Source organism: Octodon degus, unplaced genomic scaffold (assembly GCF_000260255.1).
Source record: "Octodon degus isolate 3935 unplaced genomic scaffold, OctDeg1.0 scaffold00136, whole genome shotgun sequence".
NCBI lineage: Eukaryota > Metazoa > Chordata > Mammalia > Rodentia > Octodontidae > Octodon > Octodon degus.
The window spans coordinates 227,649-232,293 of NW_004524712.1; the positions used below are offsets into that span (position 1 = coordinate 227,649).

Genomic DNA, 4,645 nt, shown 5'->3' on the forward strand with positions numbered 1-4,645 from the left:
TTTAACCTCATGAGATATTTGTAGATATAAATATATAACATATTTTTAATATTTTAATAAAAGAATTTTAATAAAACAATTGTTTTTCATGATAATCTCCATTGGTTAAGTAAAATAATGGCTAAAATATTTCTACTGGCTTAACATGCCGTGTTTTCTTATTGATAATAAAAATAAAACTTAAAATAAAAACTGTATTTAGTGCCATTTTAGATGGCAATAGATTCAAGATTTATGATGTAAGTCATCTTTTTCTGTTATTCCAAACTTGGAAACACATGCATTATTTCCCTAATCATCTTCCATTAATATTGCTTGTGGCAATAAAAGGTGGAGGTACACATAACTTTCCAACAATAAGTGGAATGATTAATACTCTCTGAAATATGTGGCACATGATACAGGCACTGTCATTGTCAAAAGAATCAAGAAATCTAGAATCCAAAGGGAAGTATTTTTTAAAAAATAGGAAAAGACCAAGAGAAACTGATTCTGCTTAAAATTTTATGGAACTTTTAATGAAATTTGCATCGAATCCTGTTGCTCTTACCAGTACCACTAGCGAAAAAAATGAGAATTATTCTATCATATTTGTAATTTTGGATTTTAGATGTGAAAACAAATCTCTATATTTTTCCATGAGTAGCCACAGTAATAAAGGATAGCAAGCAACAGTGTAGATTATCAGTGTATGTATTCATTGCTAAACATGCTAGTATTTTTTAAGAAAACTTAGCATAAACCCATAGCAGAAAATAAATAAGATTATCAATATGACAAAAGGTAAATTGGCAAACAACACCAAATATTATCTGTAAAAGTACCATGTAAATGAATAAAATATCTTCACTAAAAACAGAAATACAAATTCTTGTCCTTCCATTTTCTTACCTTATTGGTGCTTCTTATTAGAATATATCTCTGCTCTGAATTTTAAGTTTGATTTTCTTCAATGAAACTTTTACATCCTTGTTTCTCAAACTGTAGATCAGAGGGTTGAGCATAGGCCCCACATTCGTGTAGAAAACAGAAGAAACTTTTCCCTGTTCCATAGATCCAGGAGAAGAATATTTAAGATACATAAATGCTGCTGACCCAAAGAAAAGACAAATAGCAATGATGTGAGAGCTGCAGGTACTGAAGGCTTTGGATCTTCCTCGTGTAGATTTGATATGCAGAATGCTTCTGATGATGAAAATGTAAGATATTAGGATGGTGACACTGGGGACTGTGATATTAATGCCCACCACAATGAGTACCACTACCTCATTGACATAGGTGCTGGTGCAAGAGAGTTGGAGGAGGGGCAGGATGTCACACAAGTAATGGTTGACAACATTGGCACTGCAGAAGGTTAGTCTAAGCATGCAGCCTGTGTGGGCACTGGCTCCAGCAAAGCCCATTGCATAAGCAGCAAGAGCTAGCCCGGAACAGACAGGCTGAGACATGGTGACCTTATACAGCAGTGGGTTACAGATGGCCACGTAGCGATCATAGGCCATTGCGGTCAACATATAGCACTCAGAGATGACAAAGAAGAGAAAGAAAAACAGCTGAATCATGCATCCTGCATAGGAGATTCCATTCTTCTTTGAGACGAAGTTCATCAGCATTTTTGGAGTGAAAACAGAAGAGTAACAGAGATCAATGTAGGAGAGGTTGAAGAGGAAATAGTACATGGGGGTATGGAGATGAGGATTGAGAGCAATCAGAGTGACCAAACCTAAGTTGCCAACCAGTGTGACAATGTAGATCATTAGAAACATGCAGAAGAGGGGTAGCTGGAGCTCTGGGCGATCTGTTAGTCCAGCGAGAACAAACTCAGCCACTAAAGAGTGATTTCCAGAAAGCATTGTCATTGTTGAAAATCTAGAACAGAAGATAATTTCATTAATAAAATGACCAGCTCTTCTCCAAATTCGAATTCATGGGAACAGTATTGACAACATTTAAGTAAATTACCTTCTATATTATGGCCACTGAATGCATTATCACACCATCCACCCTCAACATTTGAATCACTCTGTTTTGTCCACATGAGTAACTGTGAATTGCTCCCATCCTTACTAGAAAATACAGTAGAGTGGATGATGTAGCATCCACAATATACCTGATGAAGAGCTTCAATACGGTGAGTTTGTCTTGAAAATCACATTTCATTCATCTGATATTTCACTTCCTACTTTCTACTCATGTCTCCATTAATCTACTAGGACTCTCATTCCTTTTTGGTGACCAACCAGAAGAAACATTCCAGTAGTATTCTAGTAAGGACTTCCTAGAAGGAAATTCTTGATAATCTGTAGAAATTTCAATTACTTTCTTAGAAAATTCCATGACTTCAATTATAGGGCCAGAGATTTGTGGAGTTTAAGATTGATAACTACACAACCCAAATTTTCTACATACTCCATTCTATTCCATTTTAGTTAGACAGAGGATAAAGATAGGGGTGTGTGTGTGCTTTTAATAATGTATTCCTAAGGCATGAAAGACAATCATAATATGAACATTGATGGTATAAGTGATAAATTTGAAAAACACAACAAACTTATTTTTATTATATTATATGCAAATTCTAATTCTAATTGCATACTACATGACAAAATATTTTAAAGGAAGACAATTTTTGCTCTCTTTGGTATTGCAATGTGCTTGATCTGTTTCTGGGAGCTGATATTGTCATTTTGGTACCAGATTAAGATTGAAGCGAACACACTACACTTAAAACAAGGCAAATGCAGGTACTACAGTCAGAGCCCGACACTGTTGAGTTCCTTGCTATTCAACATAAGAGTCATCCTCATTTTCAGCCACATGGAAAGTGAAAAAAACAAATAATGACTAGCTCAAGTCACTCTCCTTTCACTCAGAGAGCTAAGTGCTCTTTCTGTGCATTTACCTCCACTTTCCTGAGGGACAATTGGCATCAGTGTGCTGAGAGTGGACCAGGTGCAGTCAGGAGTCTTCTTCCTTGACAAGCAGTGGGGTCTTCCCACAGCTCTCACAAGCTGAATGTCCCAGGAGCCATTCTCAAGTGTTTATCAAACTTTCAGTTATACATTTTCCAGAAGGTATGAAAAAAGGCATCAGATCAGAATCACTGCCACAGAGCACATGGCATGTACTTAAATTTTATAATTCTTTTGGAACTGATGAAAGTCCTAGGAATAGGTGTCCCCTGGGAATGCTCCATGCTGGTAAACTAGGAAAGGAAGAAATAATGATATCCCTATTTACACCCTAATTCATGATAGTAGATGTGAACTGCCCAAGAGGGATTTTATAGTCTCCAGGCATTAGATGAAAGGTCCCTTTGTTCTCATCTGTGAAGATCTAAATATAATTAATATCATCAAAATGTTTATGATTTATTATTATACATAACATTAATTTTCATAAGACTTAAGGTAGAATTTATTTAATTCTTTGTTCTATGCATATTTTAATGTTTTAACTCCTTCAAAATAATTTGAACAGTGTGTATTTTATTGCCATAAAAATAGGCTTTTATTCCTATTATTTTCTAATTTTACAAAGTTGTCCAAAATAACAAAATTCTTTATTTCATGATGGTTTCATTTCCTTGGGTTCTTCTGACTCAGATGTCTTTCCCCAGAGTAAATTAAAATCAAATCTGTACCAAAAAAAATCACTGTTCATGGACTACCATTTTGAGAAAACATAATTCATATTTTCCTTGTATATATGACTATCTTTTGTGCTTGAGACATGTCATTTATTTTTAATGTTTTTAAATAATTCATACAAATCCACAAAAATATCCTTAACAATATCCAAATTCACCTGAACTTTTCACTCAGCTCTACCCATAGTTTCATCATTCATCCATTTAGGACAAAAACCAAACTAGAATGCTGACTGTGATACAATAACTTCAAGTAGACCAATTATTCAGCTTACAACCACTCAACACACACAATTGTGTTTATGCGGATCTATGTGTAAATCTTTACAATTCATTCCCATGTGTGTGTTGTAATTCAGATAAATTCCTCGGCAATTAAGATAAAGCCTTGTTCTATTATCATGAAGGTACCCCAATACACAACCTCCCTATAGTTGCACCTATCACCTCCCATTCTCATCTCTGTCCTTTGATTACCAATAACTTGCTCTCTTTCTCTACAGTTTGGTCATTTTGAGGATGATGAATGGACTTGTATAATGTGTAACTTCTGAGAATTTTTTTTTCACTCAGCATAAGGCCTTCAGGTCCATTCAAATTGTGTGTAACAATTTCCCCTTTAACTGTTGAGTACTGTTCTCATTTAGCAATATTTGTTTATTCAACCTTCAATAGTAATTTTAACAGTAATAAGACCTCACTTTTTAGGGGGGGTTCCAGTTATTTTATTTTAAAGAAAAAAAAATAAAAACAATGGTACAAAATCTCAAAACAAGATTTTAAGAGAGTAACAATGGTTATTACATTGTGTATTGTTACTGCCAAAGTAGTTTCTCATATTACAATATATAGGCAAGAAATAATAAACAATATAGCTACAAACCTCTGATTTTTTTTAAAGTCAACAGAAAATGGAAATATACTTTTTAAAGTTTCTAATACTAGGAGAAGATATCATACAATGTCTTTTAAATAAATTGTAAGTCAAAGATACAG

The 4,645-nt window shown here is 34.2% G+C and overlaps 1 protein-coding gene across 1 annotated transcript; it reads right to left on the reverse strand.

Moving 5' to 3' along the window:
* Positions 1-908: 908 nt before the first annotated feature.
* Positions 909-1,865, reverse strand: LOC101567945 (olfactory receptor 8B3-like). The gene has a single exon (XM_004641369.3). The coding sequence runs from the start codon at positions 1,857-1,859 to the stop codon at positions 909-911; it is 951 nt and encodes a 316-aa protein (XP_004641426.1). The 5' UTR covers positions 1,860-1,865.
* Positions 1,866-4,645: the final 2,780 nt, after the last annotated feature.